This window comes from Anabrus simplex, chromosome 1, assembly GCF_040414725.1.
Source record: "Anabrus simplex isolate iqAnaSimp1 chromosome 1, ASM4041472v1, whole genome shotgun sequence".
In the NCBI taxonomy this organism is placed as follows: Eukaryota; Metazoa; Arthropoda; class Insecta; order Orthoptera; family Tettigoniidae; genus Anabrus; species Anabrus simplex.
The window spans coordinates 898,097,356-898,115,875 of record NC_090265.1 but is presented as its reverse complement, the minus strand read 5'-3'; the positions used below and the strand labels follow the sequence as shown (position 1 = coordinate 898,115,875).

Below are 18,520 nucleotides of genomic sequence, written 5' to 3'. Positions count from 1 at the left end.
CAGCGCACATGGCACATTCTCACACCTGGATGTCACTTTGTGCAGCCGTGCGCTAGTTCCCCTGCTTCGTTGGCAAGTACACGATGACCTCTGTGATAGTGACCACTTCCCGATAATTCTATCTCTGTTGAATCAAAGACAGTCCGAAGTACCCAAGCGCTGGTTACGTCGGTGGGCAAATTGGCCAGAATTTTCGAAACTTGCAGTAATGGCTGAAGATATGCTGGAGTCTGTTGACGACCACGTTTCTTCCATTACTACTGGAATTTTGGCATCTGCGGAGGAAACAATTCCTTCCTCATCCAGTATTCGTCGCCGGAAACAGGTCCCATGGTGGACGGATGAAATTGCAGCAGCCATACGTGATCGCCGACGGGCTTTTAAGCATTATAAATTATGATTATCATCGGAATCCTGTGATGGCCAGTCATATAACATTTAAGCGACTGCGCGCGAAGGCCCGTTTTTTGATTCAAGAAAGTAAGAAAGCTACGTGGGAAAAGTATGTGTCGTCCATCATGGCACATACTCCGTCATCACAAGTGTGGACAAAACTCCGCCGTATTGTTGGAGTACAGAATGTGCCCTCAGTACCTGGAATCTCCATTAATGGAGATATAGTTAAGATTCCTTCAGTCATTGCTGAACACATCGCGGCACATTTCGCAGATACGTCCAGCTCTAGGAGATACGACTCTGCATTTCTTCCAATTAAGCATGAAGCAGAGACACACCATCTCTCTTTTGCATCTAGTGCTTCGCATCCCTACAACGTGCCCTTCACGGAGTGGAAGTTGCGGAGTGCACTTGCGCTATGCAGAGATATGGCTCCTGGACCGGACAAAATCCATAATCGCATTTGAGTGACAGATGTCTCAAGGATATCCTCACCCTGTTCAACAGAATATGGTGTGAGGGAATGTTTCCATCTCAATGGCGCGAGGGAATTGTGTACGAATTCCCAAGCCAGGTAAAGATCCAAAATTTCTGGATAGTTATAGGCCAATATGCCTTACGAATGGCCTCTGTAAGCTATTTGAAAGGATGGTTAACTGGCATCTTGTGTGGGCCATGGAAAAGGAGGGTCTCTTGTCTAACTACCAGTGTGGTTTTCGCTCTCATTGGTCTGCCACTGATCATCTGGTCAGACTGGAGAGCGCCATTCAGGAGGCCTTGCTCTGGAAGAAACACCTAGTCGCCGTGATTCTTGACCTGGAGAAAGCTTACGACACTACCAGGTGATATGGGATTCTGTCTACTCTACACCAGTGGGGATTTCAGTGAAATTTGCCAATGTTTATTGAGAACTTCATGTCCCTCCGTCTCTTTCGAGTTCGAGTAGGGAATGCATTTTCTCGATAATACGTTCAGGAAAGTGGAGTACCTCAGGGATCTGTACTGAGTGTCGCGCTTTTCGCAGTCGCCATAGTCGGCATAGTTGCCGCTGCTAAGCCCGCAGTCGTTCCATCGCTGTATGTAGACGACTTAGCTCTACATTACATCTCTGGAAGGGTGGCGTTTGCTGAGAGACAGCTACAGCAAGATATTAACCGAGTCGACAGATGGGCCCTGCAACACGGTTTTCGATTTTTAGCTGTGAAAACCTCAGTTGTACACTTCTGTCGACGTCGGCCTGTGCATCCTGAACCAGAGCTCCGCTTGCGAAACGGTGTCTTACCAGTGGTTGACACCTGCAAGTTCCTGGGTCTCCATTTTATAAGAGACTCACGTGGCAGCCCCACATCCGTCAGTTGAAGGTTGCCTGCATAAAGAGACTTAACATGCTTAAGTTTCTCAGCGGCACTTCGTGGGGGGCTGACTGTGCGGTACTGCTACGATTTTACGCGGTGATGGTTCTCTCCCGAATTGACTATGGAGGTGCGGCTTATGGCTCAGCATCAAAATCTACGCTGTGCCTTTTAGACAGTATTCACCATAGTGGAGTAAGGCTGGCAACGGGTGCTTTCCGTACTAGCCCCATTCCCAGCCTACTCGCTGAAGCGGGAGTTCCACCTTTACAGATAAGTAGGCAGCAGTTACTCCTCATGTACGCTGCCAAAATTCGTGAAATCTCGCTACATCCAAGCTGTCAATGCATCTATCGTACCCAATACCACCAGCGATGCCAAGACCGGCCGAATGCCACACGGCCGGTTGGATTTCGGTTTGATAGCTTGTGTCATGATTTGAATATTGATATCGGTGGTTGTCCTGAACAAACTCTTAGCGAGGTACCTCCGTGGCTCGTTCCGCGACCAGATATACATCTAGATCTGCTCCGTGGACCCAAGGTGAACATGGATTCCTCCGTTTATTGGAGATATTTCCATGAATTCGTTCACCAATATCCAGCTGCAAAACATATCTTCACGGATGGTTCTAAAATCGGAGATAATGTTGGTTGCTCTTTCGTCACTGATGATATTAGCATGAAGATCTCACTTCCTAAAGTATGTAGCATGTATACTGCAGAGCTTTACGCCATTCTAGAGGCTCTGCAGTTTGCACTGCTTGACGAAAGAAGCCACTTTCTTATGTGTACCGATTCGTTAAGCTCTCTGCAGTTTATTGAAACCTGTTTCTCGCAATACCCACCGGTGCAGCAGATACATGACCTTCTAGCCAGGTTAAGGGATGCTGGCACGAGAATCACTTTCGCGTGACTTCCAAGCCACGTTGGGATTGCAGGAAACGAACTTGCGGATGAAGCTGCAAAGGAAGCTGTACTTTTACTACCAAGACCAGTCAATGCACCTGCTAAGGATATTTGTTCTCAGCTACGTCGAACCATCTTGGCATCCTGGGAATCAGAGTGGCTAGCTATCGAAACTCCCAACAAGCTGAGAGCAATTAAGAAGACAACTACCGTGTAGCGGTCCTCTTTCCGACCTTCACGGAGAGAGGCCATAGTATTGTGCAGACTGAGGATAGGTCATTTACGATCCACGCACTTATCTCCTAAAGAGGGAAGACCCCCTCCCCCAGTGTGTTCTTGTGGTGCCGACTTCACCATGGCCCACATCCTCACAGAGTGCGCCGATCTCTCTGGCCTAAGACGGAGCCTCGGCCTGCAGGAAACACTTGAACGCATACTAGCCGATGACGCGACTACTGCTGAACTCGTCATCCGCTTTATGTGCGACAATGGACTTATCAAGGTTATATCAATTACAAGTGTACTGTTACTCAGGGAACGTACGTTCCCTTTTGATTCGTTAGTATTTTTTCGGTCTATAATTCTGTAATTGTTTTTGTTTTATTTTGTACTGCAATTCAAAATTCCTTTGTTGAATAAATAATTTTGTTTTATATTTTAAATTTCTTTTCCACTAATTTGTTCAGAGAGAATGATTACCTCGTACTTCCTCTTAAAACAAAAATCACCACCACCACCTTCAATCAATTTTCTAGACATCAAAATCACGTGAGTTGTTGACAAATTTGATTTCCAAATTTACCACAAGCCTTCATTTACTCCAATAACTATAAAAAATGAATCTTTGCACCCGAATTCCCCCAAAAAGCCACTTATTACAGTTTAGTATACAGGGCATTAAAAATCCCTCTTTCACCGAATCTAAAAAATGAATTAGATTTCATAAGAGAAATAGCCAGATTCAACGGGTTCAGTCCAGATATGATCAACAAAATCATTAATAAAGTTAGACTAAAATTAACCACAAACCTTTCTGCAATAAAACCCAACAAATCAAATTTCGCTAAGTTCACGTTTACCAACCCAAAAATCCATCAAATTACCAATCCTTAAAAAAAACTGAGGTAAAAATCGCTTACACAACGCAGAATACAAATCAAAATTTATTTTTCAGTCATAACTCAGTCAATTTAACTAATAATAAATGTTCAAGCTCAGGTATGTATAGACTCAGATGCTCAGTATATAATTTTTCTTATGTTTGCCAAACTGGCCGATGTTTCTCAACTGGGTATGCAGAACGCTATAACACCCAAAACATAATAAGTTCTCTGCAATGAGTAAGCGCATGAAGGAAACAGGTCACTAATTTACTACAATAGATCAGGATTTACAAATCTTAAAACGAATTGATAAAGGTAAGCTCAAGACGGAATATGAAAACTTATACATCTTCCTAGATCAACAAGTTAACAAAGACAAGAACCTAAATGATGTAATAGATAACAAAAGTCCTATTTACGAACAGATTCCAAATCTATTAAAAAAAACATTTCTTCTGAATAGTAATTTCTATAAAATATTTAGCACCAAATCAGTAAACTACCACCAATCTAACACACACACACCACCTCCTGCTCCTTCTCCCGCTGCTGGCAACTCCTCCTCACGCGCAGTGAATGGGCCCTTAGCCACGCCTTCTAAAGCTGAACCCCCTCCACCAAGACTTCACAAATACAACACGCGAAGTAAGAGCTCGGCGACTGCCAGTTGCTCTAAAGCCCTCAACATTATTTAACAGCTCAGCGGTCAAAGGGGTAAGTATCAATCCTTTCCATTTAACTTCCACTATTCAGCCCCTTAATTCCAATTATGGCCCTTCATTCAATTTTCAAAATAACTCTTTAATTACAGAATTTTATCACACACTTGGCTAACCACCGATTGACAACAACGTTCCCGTTCGACTAGTGCGCTCACCTTAGCACGTTCAACAACAAAGAGCCACACTTATCACAAAACTTCCCACAAATACTACATTAAAGAAGATGGCCTAATGACGTCTACACAAACTTCAATATAGCCTACTGCACCAGCATTCCAACCAATATTATCTTAAAAAGCACCAGGCCATATGAAAATTCTTCAAATTTATAAGCATATAAATGAAAATCAATACTTATTACTTCAAGAACCAACGACCATTACCAATGCTCAACTTTCCTCAAGTTTTTAACACGTCATTTGACAATCGTATGGAATGTACTTTCTGATTTTTATCTTTATTGTAACATCTTTTAATATCAGGAACCAACCACCTATGTTGTATATTTTCAGACTCAAATATTAACACAAATATCGTTAAGTAATAGTATACCACATTTTATATTGTAATAGTTGTTTAACAATCTCTAATCCATTTTACAAGACATAGTTTTTAACAGTATTCATAAGTCATTCCCAATCAGGTACCTGATCTATTCCTAAGAAAAAATGGCTGATGATGCCTACTGTTAATAGGCGAAACATGTACCATCCAATGTATTAATTTTATATTAACATTTTGATAAGGACAAAGTTCTAACTTTTAAGATTGTATTGTATTGAACATGTGGGTGAATAATAAAAACATACTAGTGTTATTTATACATACCACTTAGTCGAGCAGCTCGTGTCATTTCTCCCAAGTCTTCCCAGCCCAAACGTTGCAACATTTTTGTAACGTTACTCTTTTGTTGGAAATCGCCCAGAACAAATCGAGATGCTTTTCTTTGGATTTTTTCCAGTTCCTGAATCAAGTAATCCTGGTGAGGGTCCCATACAGTGGAACCATACTCTAGTTGGGGTCTTACCAGAGACAAATATGCTCTCTCCTTTACATCCTTACTACAACCCCTAAATACCCTCATAACCATGTGCAGAGATCTGTACCCTTTATTTACAATCATATTTATGTGATTATCCCAATGAAGATCTTTCCTTATATTAATACCTAGGTATTTACAATGATCCCCAAAGGGAACTTTCACCCCATGAATGCAGTAATTAAAATTGAGAGAACTTTTCCTATTTGTGAAACTCACAACCTGACTTTTATCCCTGTTTATCATCATACCATCGCCTACTGTCCATCTTACAACATTATTGAGGTCATTTTGCAGTTGCTCACAATCTTGTAACTTATTTATTACTCTGTACAGAATAACATCATCTGCAAAAAGCCTTATCTCTGATTCCACTTCTTTACACATATCATTGATATATATATAAGAAAACATAAAGGTCCAATAATACTGCCTTGAGGAATTCCCCTCTTAATTATTACAGGGGCAGATAAAGGTTCACCTACTCTAATTCTCTTTCGTTCTATTTTCTAGAAACAGAGCCACCCATTCAGTCACTCTTTTGTCAAGTCCAATTGCACTCATTTTTGCCAGTAGTCTCCCCTACTACCCTACAAATGCCTTAGACAGGTCAATCGCGATACAGTCCAATTGACCTCCTGAATCCAGGATATCTGCTATATCTTGCTGGAATTCTACATGTTGGGCTTCAGTGGAATAACCTTTTCTAAACCCAAACTGCCTTCTATCAAACCAGTTATTAATTTTGCAAACATGTCTTATATAATCAGAAAGAATGCTTTCCCAATGCTTACATGCAATGCATGTCAAACTGACTGGCCTGTAATTTTCAGCTTTATGTCTATCACCCTTTCCTCTGTATACAGGGGCTACTATAGCAATTTTTTATCAATGTTATGCACTTTCAATATTGTATGCCTTCACATTTAGTTTTCTTCCGACTCTGAAATACTACTCTTATCATAGTCGATACGGTGAAATTTAATAAAACATAAATGGTCGGAAATTGTGTTCTCTATAACTTTTGTTATGTAGTACTTTTCGATAGGACCAATAACATAGATATTCAAAAAGTAAATTTTAGGCGCCTTCCCCTAAACAACAATTTCATACAGGGCGAATAAAATTGTTTATAACTTAGACTGTAGTTTCTTATTCACCGACTCTATATTCCGACTTTCATTAAATTCTGTTAACCCATTTTCTTGTGGCTCGGCAATGATGTGGACTTGGAACAAAAATACAAATTCATGAATAGCTGTGTTATCAAAGCCGGTACAGTAACAATGTATGACATAAATGATCAGAAATTTAATTCTATATAACTATAGTTATGTAGTATTTATCGATAGGACCACTAATAATATAAATACTTGAGAATTCAATTTTAGGCCTTCCCCTTAACTACCGTTTCACTCAGCGTAGCTAGATTGTAGTGGCTCATCCCCCAACTTCATATGCCGGTTTTCATGAAATTCTCTTCAGCCATTTTCTTGTGACGCGTGTACATACATACATACAGACAGACAGAAATTACGGAAAAGTAAAAAGTGAATTTCCTTGTTACTATGCAAATAACCGATACAGAAATACCCTTCTTTTCAAATTCTAAGCAATGTATAGACAAAGCTCTTATTTTATATATATATGTATATATAGTTTCTCTGGGGCCATCAAGGAGCATGTTAAGTCTTGTTGCATTTGACACTGAACTTGGGCTCCTTTAGAGCCCAAATTTCCCTCATTCTTTGTGAGTGGGCCTGCTTACCCTCCTCTGACCAAGGGGCATCCTGTCTTCTCTTCGGTTGCTCGTCTCGGTTTAGCCCGTTCATCAACATTTTCTTGCAGAAGCGATATTTGTTAAGGGCGTCTTCAGCTGAGATGTGTAGCATTTGTAGGTCTTCTTTGGTATTTCTGAACCAGGGAACTGTAGTTTTGGGGTTTGAATCAAAAAAGTGAAAGATCTCTTTAGTTAACTTTCTTCCGTCCATTCTTTTCAGATGACCGTAAAATCGTGTCCGTCTTTTTTTGGATTGTGTTGGTAATTTTCTCTTTTTTGCTGTAGACTTCCTTTTGGTGGATTCCATTTGTGTACTTTAATTACAAGATTCCTCTCACAATTTTGCACTCTTTTTTCTCCAGTTCTTCAAGGAGTCCATTGTTGGCATTTAGAGATGGGTTTCAGCTGCATGTAGAACTACTGTCTTCAGAACTGTTTCATGGTGACGTATCTTAGTGTTTTGGGAAAGTCATTTTTTATTGTAGATTGTGCAGGATGTTTGGTAGGCTATTTCCAGTTTGCGTACTCATTCCTGAAGTGTTTCTTTGTCCAGTCAATTTATCATGATGTCACCCAGGTATTTAAATTTGTCTACTCGGGTGATGTCCCCGTATTTTTTATGGAGTTTTGGTGGGGCGTCTTTGATGTTAGTATTACTTCTGTTTTCTCAAACGATATCTGCAGACCAATTTGTTCGGCAATTTCCTTTAACATTTCAACTTAAGCTCTAGCAGTTTCTACGTCGTTTGAGAGAACGGTAATGTCATCGGCAAATGCTAAGCAGTCTGTTGTGATCTCCTTGGATTTGGTTCCTATTAGTGGACTGTAATTGGTTTCCTGTAATCTCACCTGCCAGGTTCTGATGATCTTCTCAAGAACGGAGTTGAAGAGTATCGGGGATAGCCCATCACCTTGTCTTACTCCTGTTCACCTTGTCGGACTCCTGTTTTGATGTCAAAGGAATACTAGAGACATCCATGGAACTTCACCTTGGATTTTGTATCTGTCCGGGTGACTGTAATTAATGTCAACAGTTTCAAATCAACTCCAAATTCATTTAAGATGTTTAGCAGGACTTCCCGGTCAGTGGAGTCGTATGCTTTCTTGATGTCCACAAAGACAGATACATACTGCTTGGACCTTAGTGTACATTATCTGATCGTTTTGAGATTTTGGATCTGTTCGGCTGTTGAGCGACTTTTTCTGAACCCTCCTGGGTATTCACCTATTTGGTGTTTGACTTGTGCTTCCAAACTCTCCAGGATGGCAATTGATAGAATTTTGTAAGTCATGGGTAGCAAAGGTAGTTGCTGATGTTCTTCATGCTGCCTTTTTTGTGTAATGGATGGATCAAAGTTATTTTCCAATCTTCAGTTAGGGTCTCTTTGGTCCAAATTTCTTCTGTTTGCTTTTGCAAGATATCAAGTGATTCCTCTGGGGCATATTTCCATAGTTCTGCTACCACCGAGTCTTCCCCCACCGCTTTGTTGTTTTTCAGACGGGCAATGTGGCGCTTGATTTAATCTCTGTGGAGTAGTCTGGAATCTGGGTACCTGAGTCCTTGGTCTCAATGGGGCTTTGCGGTTTAGAGCAATAAAGTAAATTCTTGAAGTAGTTTGCCAGAATGCTACGATTTTCTTCATTTGACGCCGCCAGTGTGCGATGGTGGTTTATAGCCAGTGAGTTTGCATTTGAAGGCTCTGTAGTACTCTCTGCTTTCATTCTTCCTAAAGTTTTGGTCTATCTTTTCAATGAGAGATTTTTCATATTTACGTTTCCCAGTTCTGAACACACTAGCTGCTTGGGCATGTTGGGTTTTGTAGGATGCAGCTTCAAGATTAGATATACGGAGCACGTTAACGCTATTTAAGGTACAACAGATTTTCTGCTGTGGGCCAACATATCCATGATATCCACATTTTCTGGTATAGATCAGGATATTGAGATAGTGGAGTCTTCAAGTAAAGGTCCATTGCTTGACGCTGCTGAATATTGTTCCATACACTTGGACCAATATTTTAATTCAAATTTAAATTTGAACGATATTTCCGAAAAACCAAAAATTCTTTTCGATTTCGTTATGTTTTTTAAAAACATTAAAGTTCCAAATAATAGCTCAGTTTTCACATCATGCACAACACTCTATCTCGTTATGCGCTTCTCCCACAACGCCCTCCAAATTCCCCTTACTCTATTGCCCCTCAACCCCTTCCCTCAGCCCTCATCCCTCTCCCCATCTTCCTCAGTTCATGGCATGTCCTCAGTTCCTTCTACACATCAGATCATTCAACAGTGGTACGAGGTGAGTCTCATAGATTAATAAACACGACATACTTTTTCTACTTCAGCACTCCGCTCCCTAAACAAGTTTCTCTAAGTTCTTTTTTCTTTATACTGGCAGGTCCCGCATTGAACTGGGAAATGTTGTTCGTTTAACATCTTAAGGACCTCACAGACATGTTACAACATTAAGCCAGTGGAAATAGGCACACACAACTGTTCACAGCTCTGTTTTTAAGATTGTTTTTAACTTTCACGGAATCATTACTTATATTCAGGACAAAGCATAAGTTCTTGAAGAACAATTTACTTTTATCTAATATCAAGTTGTTTTAGGGGCCGATGACCTTCGATGTTAGGCCCCTTAAACAACAAGCATCATCATCATCAATATCAAGTTGTGACTAAAAGTCAACCCAGGACTCCCAAGTTCCCACCTTGGAAGATGTGCAGTTCACACTGTGTTATATTTGACTCTCAAGAATTTACTTGTTGAAAATGAAGCCATTATTGTCAATTTATTTAGGAACTTTTCATTTTAAGAGTATTGTTATAGTGATATGTAACTTGTATTTTATATTGTGTATATGTAATTTTTGTATGATTGCCCGTTTTCACAATCGGCTGAAGATGATGCACATCAGTGTTGAAACTAGTACCGAATAAATAATATGTTGTAACTTAATCTGAACAACAAATTGTATTGAATAGGTGGACCATGAAGTTCTCTTCAAAGTTTTGTTATTCTCAGTTCAATAACGGGCCCATAATGAAATTTATAACTTTAAATTTCCCAATCAGTTTCTGATTTCGTAGAGTAGTACTGTTTCCACTCATTGAGTCTTTCTTTGAGGACTGATTCGCAGGTATCATTCCACCAGGCATGCTTTTTGCTTCTCTTGATTTCTACAATGTCTTCGACAGCCTCAACAAGCTCAACAAGGAGAGTTTTGGTGTTGTTATAAAGTCACAGTCATTTGGTCTAGCCTTCTCCTGGAACTCCTCGACCCTTTACCGAAGTGTATCGTTATCGAAGCGTGTGATCTGTTTGGTTGTCTTCCTTGTGTTTGCAGGAATTGGTTTGAATTTGATCAGAGACATATAGTGATCTGAGGCCACATTGATGCCATTCTTTACTTTGACATTCATAATCTCAGGGCTGTTTCTCATGGAGATTGCAACATGATCTATTTGAAACTCTCCGAGAGTTTGGACGGGAGATCGCCAAGTCATCTGCTTTCTGGGTAGATGGCGAAAGTGAGTCTACATGACCTGCAGGTTGTGATTTTCGCAAATAGACACCAGTCTTTTGCCGTTGGGATTGGTTCTTTTGTCAGCAGGGTAATTTCCTGTAACTTTCCTGTACTTCTGTTCACGACCTAGTTGGGCATTGAAATGAAACGGCGTACGGCTTTTAGTGCCGGGAATACCGAGGACATGTTCGGCTCGCCAGGTGGAGGTCTTTTGATTTGACTCCCATAGGCGACATGCGCGTCGTGATGACGATGAAATTATGACGAAGTCGACACATACACCCAGCCCCTGTTCCAGCGAAATTAACCAACGTTGGTTAAATTCCCAACACTGCCGAGAATCTAACCCGGGACCCCTGTGGCCAAAGGCCAGCACGCTAACCACTTAGGCATGGAGCCGGACAGTTGGGCATTGAAGTCACCCAAAAGAAGCGTGACATGGTGTTTGGGAATTTTGTTTAATTTCTCATCTAGTAGGTCCCAGAAATCATCAACTTCGTCTGGATCAGACTTGTTCTTATCATTTGTAGGAGCATATGTGTTAACTAGGGCGTAGGTTTTGTTCGTGCATTTAATTATTAGTATAGACAATCTGTCATTCACAGGTTCGAAGTTTACAACCGATTTAAGGATCTTGGTTCTAACAGCAAACGCGGTTCCAAGCATCACAGCTCCATTGAGGTTTCCTTTTTGCGCTTTGCTCTTGAAAAATTGGTAATCTTTGGATTAAAAGAATCTCTTCATCTGGGTACCTTGTTTCCTGTAGGGCCATTTTGGATATCTGGCTTTGGTGAGGGTTTTCAGCTTGCCAGTTTGTGTAAGTGAATTTATGTTGAAAGTTGCTAGAAAGGTTTTGGATTTTGGCCCGAGTTTTTGACACTTTGGGGTACACCAAGACGCTCCGAATCGTCTCTTGCATAATGTCGAGTCTCCTCCAGAATCCGAACAAGACTCGTGCACTGTGGCATTCACGACGAGGGATTTATCCAAAGACTTACCCCCTGGGGTATGTTTCTTGAAACATTGTGCCATCATGCTTCTTGACTTGACTTCGTTTCGGATGGGTATCCATCCTTTTACAACTAGGGTTGTTAGCCCTAGAGGTTGCCTCAAGATGTTTTCTGGCTTCTGGTCATTTACCAGTCTTCGCTGTAACCCTGGCAAGGGACCCGCTTTTTCTTTTCTTTTTTCTTTTTTTTTCACGGTGGTATTTTATTTCCCTACTACCCTCTGACTGTGCAGGCAGCAGAGCCAGCGAGCTTCCCCAATTCCAATGGGACGTGCCCGATGGAGGTAACTGGTAAATGCCCACTATACATATATATATATTTTTTACTTTTCCAGAGCTACAGCCTGGTCCAGAGTTTTGCTAATCACAGCCACAGAGCCAGTATAAGATGCGTAGCAACAGCTGGTAAATATTTAGCATCTGGTGGTGCAGACGAAGATATCCATTTGTATGATCTTAGCAGTCGGAAGGAATCTGGCATTCTTGGTTATCATGATGGTAAGATTTAAATTTCACTAAATCCATAATTAGCTTCGTGTATCCCTAGCTCATGAACAATAACTGAGTAAATGGTCCCGAGGGTAAAAATACCAGTACTATGGATAAGAGGGGTAGTCATCTTAGACATATTTTGAGTTGTGACAATTTAGTCCAATAGTTAATCCCTAAATTGTTAGAGGTTAAAGATCATTAGGGTAAATGTGTAAATAAGGCTTGCAACTTGCTTCAGGCATTCTATGGAGCCTGCTAATAATATTTTCAGCATTTATTGGACTCATGCAAAATCATTTGATTATTGTTTATGACATACTTGGGTCATTTCTAATAGATATAAATTTGTAGGTTAGGGTGGGGATTCAGAAAAGCAGAAATTTTATCAATAATTATGTTGATGGTTGGGTTGTGTCTAAAAGTGTACTCCTCTGCTGCATGGTAATGTAGCACCTACCCTTGGATTTCGGTCCAGGGAAAGCTACATCAGCACCATCTTGCAAATCTCTCCAGCAAGAGCAAGGATCATATTGTGGAAATCGGAAGTAGTTGACAGCCGGTACTGGTCCCAGTCTCCAGGAAAATCTTACCCCTTGCATCAAGAAAAGTGGATCTAGTGACAAACTCTTGAATACCTATTTACCTGAGTTTGAACATCCAGATACCTTAGTGTCAACTCCTCTCGTGTTGTTGAGCACGTCGGGCAATGAGGTTTCTCCACTACTGTTGGTGTTCTTCAAGCAATTGCACTTCATTCCAAATTACACCAATGTATTCCAGGTATTCCAGGGCCAGCAAGCTCATGGTCAGCCAACTGGAGTCAATGTCAGGCAACAATAACATGAAAGTTAGGCAAGCCACTGTGCCTTAACACTTCCTCTTTTGTAACGTGGTCGATGTGCAACATTATCAGGATTTCGTCACAAGCAATGGTGATGGAAATGGTACTGATAAACATCTTCCACATTTTGCTTGCATAGATTGCGATGGGGAGAACAGTAGTAGAGTACAAAATACTCTGGAGTACAAAGTTGATGTTACTAGTTATAGTACGGGCGCGAATTTGACCTCAGCGTCATAAGCAACGATGTAGTCACCACAGTACCAACTGTGACTTAGGACAGTCAGACTATAGAGAAATAACTGTCAGCTGTGCCCTGTACCCTGCTCCCAGGATTACCTATTCCTGGCAACAATCACTGCTCTGGAATTTGCCTGCTTCTGTTCAAACGTGGTGTGATTCGACGTATCCTTATATATACTTGGACTTTCCTTTTGTTTTCAGTGTAGTATGTAAGCTATCTTTTTGTAACAATATTTCTAATCTAACCCCATGGCATTACAGACCTGGACGGACTTGGCCTACCAAGCGACTGCTGCTCAGCCCAAAGGCCTGCAGATTGTTGGGTTTTTAAATATTTTTTTTACGTCGCACCAACACAGATAGGTCTTATGGCGACGACAGGACAGGAACGAGCTGGAAGTGTGAAGGAAGCGGCCGTGGCCTTAATTAAGGTACAGCCCCAGCATTTGCCTGGTGTGAAAATGGGAAACTACGGAAAACCATCCTCAGGGCTGCCGACAGTGTGGTTCGAACCCACTATCTCCCGAATACTGGATACTGGCCACACTTAAGCGACTGCAGCTATTGAGCACGGTGGCCTGCAGGTGTCGTGTGGTCAGCAGGACGAATCCTCTCTGCTGTTATTCTTGGCTTTCTAGACTGGGGCCACTATCTCACTGTCGGATAGCTCCTCAGTTGTAATCACGTAGGCTGATTGGACCTCGAACCAGCCCTCAGATCCAGATAAAAATCCCTGGCCTGGCCAGGAATCGAACCCAAGGCCTGTGGGTAAGAGGCAGGTACACTACCCCTACACCACAGGGCAGTAACAATATTTCTGACATGATTAATAATAATCATATACATAGACCTATAAACAAGAAGAGAAATGCTGTATTATATAAAAACTGGCATTTCTGACTTATTGGTTTTGGTATAAAAGAGGCCTTATCGAATTCCTGATATGAATTTGTGCTTACTGGATCAAGTCTGGGATGTGGACAATATATTAGCTCAGAATGGTGGAAAAGAAAGTAAACACCCTAGGGAAAATTACTATATATTATTTTTAATCGAGCATTACAATTTGAAAAAAATTACTATATTATATCATGTGAAAACTGTGACATACTGGGTTTTCTATCTCAAATTGGACAGCGTCTAGTTGTGACAGGTGACATGACCGTCAACTGTGAGGGTTGCAGTAATCGTCAGCTAGAGACAGCTGGAATGTGACTTGGTGGTGATGTAGGTTGGGAGGGGGGCGAGGAACAAGGAGTGGAAGAACGCTGTTGACTATAATGTTTGCGCTCAAGGGCTGGTGTCGTCAGAGGAGTGGTGAGCAGGGCAGATTCAGCTGACTGTGACGTCCCTTGCTCTACAGGGTTAGCCCTACAGCTGTCTGGGCTAAAAACAACTGGCCCTGACTGTAACCCCTACTAGCTGGTCTATATGTCTTTTCCAAGTCAACCCCGACTCGAGTTGAACTATATACAGTATGTATTGTTGGGAGATCAGAGGAATGCACATGCGCGGTGAGGCACGCGGCGAGGCACGCGGCGAAGGGGTTTTCACCAGCAGAGCCAGTGACGCAATGTTTACCACAGCAACTTCGCTACTACCCAGGCGACTTTATGTTATTTTCTACTGGTAGCTCTTCGCTCTTGTCAGTTGTAATCCAGCAAACTGCAAAGTGTGAGTCAATGTTTTCGTGTAGCAGATAAGAGCAGATTAGAGCCGATCTGTCTTGTCAGAGCAGGAAGTTCGTGCTTGCAGGCCACATTCCTCATTCATGCATTCTTCTCATCTCTACACAGTAACTGGGCCTAGTTTATGTATAACCTTACCTTCCACCCACTTATCTCTCCCGCTATAGTCTTTAGCTAATACCAGTTGTCTTATAGTTAACTGTCTAGTGTAACTACCCCTGGCAATAGTTATTTGTTTGTCCTGTTTATGTGCTACAGGTTTCTGCAAATTGGGTCTGATCAAATATACTTAGTTCTAAAAGGATGATTAAACATTAGCTTAGCTTTGTACTGTGGTCGATGTGCAACATTGTCAGGATTCGTCACAAGCAGTGGTGATGGAAATGATACTGATTAGCATCTTCCACATTCCGCTTCCATAGATTGCGATGGGGAGGACAGTAGTAGAGTACAAACTACTCTGAAGTACAAAGTTGATGTTATTAGATATAGAGACTGTCAACCAAATAGGCTGGAGCTCATAGAACTCAGCCATGGCTTTCCCAGTACGGGGGTGAATTTGACCTCAGCATCATAAGCAACGATGTAGTCACCACAGTACCAAATACATGCCTACAAACTTTCCCGATTTAGGCGGGAGACTCCCGATTTTCAACAGTTTTTCCCACATCCCGATTATTCTATTATTTCTCCCGACTTTAGTTTATTTTTTTGGTGAACTTCAAGCATTTGTTTTCAAATCTCACCATTTCAGCTTTTCTTTAGCCAGTGGCCGGAAGTCTTTCGCTCATTGGCCGCTTTCAAACGAAATATCAATGTTTATTATTGTGAGAAATGTGTGCGAATGTGCGACGCGTGTATCAATCGTCAATCTCTCGTTCCCGCTAAGACCAATTCGTTCTCGCATGCTACATTCGTATTCGTTTACATCAGTCTAGTCGATTCTAGAGACTAGTCGCTAGATATGGATTCTTTTTAGTAATTTAGTGACAGAATTTCAATGATAACGGCTAGTGACTTACTAGAGATTTTAAGAGCCATTTGGAGACAGTTCTGACTAATTTTAATTTATCTTGATATAAATAAAATAAGACCATCTGTACATTACTCAGAATTGAAAAAACAATTATGTTTCTGTACCAGTCGTGACCATAGTTGAATAATTGCTGCTATAGTAGTAGGAGAAAACTTATGAGAATTATATTTCACTATTTGTTCATCTATTTATTCATTCCTTAGTTTATCCATCATTATTTAGTATACATCGCATTTACCATTTTAACCAAAACTTCCTAACAATGACCAACGACTGTAATAAGGATAAATGCACGTTTTAATTCTCCATAATTTCTGTCTCTGTATGTATGTATGTATGTATGTATGTATGTGTGTGTGTATGTATGTATGTACGCCCGTCATGAGGAAACGGCTGAAGAGAATTTAATGAAAATCGGCTACAATCTAGGCCATAGATTATTGTATTCGCGCTGAGTGAAATGGTAGTTTAGGGGAAGGCCTAAAATTTAATTCTCAAATATTTTTGTTACTGGCCCTATCAATAAATACTACATAATTAAAGTTATTAAATTTCCTATCATTTATGTCTTATACATTTTTACTGTACCGGCTATGATAACAGAGATATTCATGAATTAGGATTTTTGTTGCCAAGTCCACATCACTCCCGAAGTACGAGAAAATGCGTGAACAGAATTTAATGAACATCGGTATGTGAAGTTGGGGAGTAAGGAACTACAGTCTATGCTATACATAATTTTATTCACCCTGTTTGAAATGGTAGTTTAGGGGAAGGTGCCAAAAATTTAATTTATAATTACCTATCTTTTTGGCCATATCGAAAAGTACTACATAACAAAAGTTACAGGGAGTAAAATGTCTGGTTATTTATATTTTATTCAGTTTTACCGTATTGACTATAATAATATTGGTGGTGATGGTGATTAAATTGTGAAGATGATTATAAAAATGAGAAAAAAGTTACGAAGAAACAATCGCTTTAATAACACAAGAGGGAGTCATGAAAGAAAGGAGGACTCACTTGACATTAGATGCTCTAATGTCACAGAGTCGGAAGAAAACTAGATGTAAAGGCCTGCAATATAGAAAGGTCATAAAATTGATCAACAATAACATTATATTGACCATTGTATGTTGTGATGTGCTTTGTGTATTCTGCTGCCATTTATCTCCGATAGATGGGATTACTGCTGCGTACCTAGTACAACAGCCTGCATATTTCTCTCTTATTTAGCATGCTATTCCTCTGGTTCATAAATTTTCTAATACTGCTGGTACGTAACACACTGGATCCTCATAGTATTCCAGCTTTTCGATCCCTACTCTGAGGCAGTGATTGGAATGAGCAGTGTGCACACTTAAACAGAATAATGACACAGCAGTGTTCACGGCTGTCTGCGGCCTAAATGGAATAATGACACAGGAGTGTTCACGGCTGTCTGCGGCCTGGTCGTTCTAGCTCTGGATCTTTCAACAGTTAGATCGACACTGTAGTACTTATGATAAAAATAAGAAATTTATTGCTCTTCCACCTATTCCATACAAATCAATATGTTAAAATTAGAGTTAAATCCTCATTAAAATAAGAACTGGGACATGTGTTGCCCTTTCCTATGGGGCATCATCAGCTGTATCATTATCTCAAACCATATCAGGTACCTGGTTAAAATTGATCTAAAATCTACTACAAAATTGAATAAGAAACCTCTGTACCATATTAGGTATCTGGTTAAGATTGATCTTAAATCTACTACAGAATTGAGTACCGTACATTAAAAAACTTCACTTAAAAAGCTGTCATTATATGAGTAACTTGATTTAGGTACAAGTGAAAAATTAATAATAATGATTATGGCCTTGAGCCATGGTTAATGTTGAATATGAATGAAAGTTTTAAAATATTGTACAAAATGATGAAGGTGTGTATAGAACAATGCAAATGATTATATACAAAATGAAAAGGAAAATGCATTCCAATAGTGTGCCATTTTTTGTAATATTGGACCTTGGCATGTGTACTTGATATAGTCTTATTCAAAAGTAGCGAATAAGTTTAGTTTGCAACTAGCCCAGAAAGACATTATATTTATGTTGTAGTTCTACTAGAGCACCTATGTTGCACAATTTGTTAGAGAACAACTTAATGAGGCTTTTGAAATGTCATTAGACCATCTTCTTCTGTACAAATGATTATATAAAAACTAATAGGAAATGCATTCCAACACTGCTGTTTTTCATAATATTGGACCTTGGCATGTGTTTGATATAGTCTTATTCGAAAGATAGGGAATAAGTTGTCATTTTTAAGTTTGTGACTAGCCCAGAAAGATGTATTTATGTCGTAGTTATACTACAGCACCTTTGTAGAACAATTTA

At 40.3% G+C, this 18,520-nt stretch overlaps 1 protein-coding gene across 1 annotated transcript in view; it reads left to right on the top strand.

Annotated features, from left to right (window-relative positions):
- The window catches only part of LOC136874633 (p21-activated protein kinase-interacting protein 1-like), a 119,234-nt gene that overhangs the window by 7,221 nt on the left and 93,493 nt on the right, over nucleotides 1–18,520 (top strand). The window contains exon 2 of the mRNA XM_067148261.2: nucleotides 12,178–12,340. Within this exon, the coding sequence (XP_067004362.2) occupies nucleotides 12,178–12,340 (163 nt within the window). The remainder of the gene's footprint in view (nucleotides 1–12,177; nucleotides 12,341–18,520) is intronic.